Raw genomic sequence first — 290 nt, 5'->3', positions numbered from 1 at the left:
AACGATCTTTTGAACTGCGGATTCTTGCAGGCGTTGCAAATCAGATAGATGGAGATTCTCTTTTCTTTCTTTTTATCTTTCAGCTCCTTATGCTTCGCCTCAACGGCTTAGACTCTTTCGATTTCCACGGTTTCGCTTTTCTTGGTTTCGTGGTTTACGCGCGTGCGAAATACTACGATGTCGAAATGTTCCCAATAGTAGGTCTTTGCCTTGGCCTTAGCCTCCGAAGAGCCATCATAGTTTAGATTATCATCCTGCTCCACGACCACACCCGTCACTGCGCTACCGAT

The 290-nt window shown here is 45.9% G+C and overlaps 1 protein-coding gene across 1 annotated transcript in view; it reads right to left on the bottom strand.

Moving 5' to 3' along the window:
• Positions 1-107: 107 nt before the first annotated feature.
• The window catches only part of PHALS_03994 (uncharacterized protein), a gene marked incomplete at both ends in the record, with an annotated part of 242 nt that continues 59 nt past the window's right edge, over positions 108-290 (bottom strand). Inside the window, one exon of the mRNA XM_024721991.1 lies at positions 108-277. Coding sequence (XP_024573113.1) covers positions 108-277 — 170 coding nt within the window. The remainder of the gene's footprint in view (positions 278-290) is intronic.

Source organism: Plasmopara halstedii (assembly GCF_900000015.1).
Source record: "Plasmopara halstedii genome assembly, contig: Scaffold_247, whole genome shotgun sequence".
Lineage (NCBI taxonomy): Eukaryota > Oomycota > Peronosporomycetes > Peronosporales > Peronosporaceae > Plasmopara > Plasmopara halstedii.
Note: the sequence above shows the minus strand (reverse complement) of the source record. Positions and strands in the feature narration are given on the sequence as shown.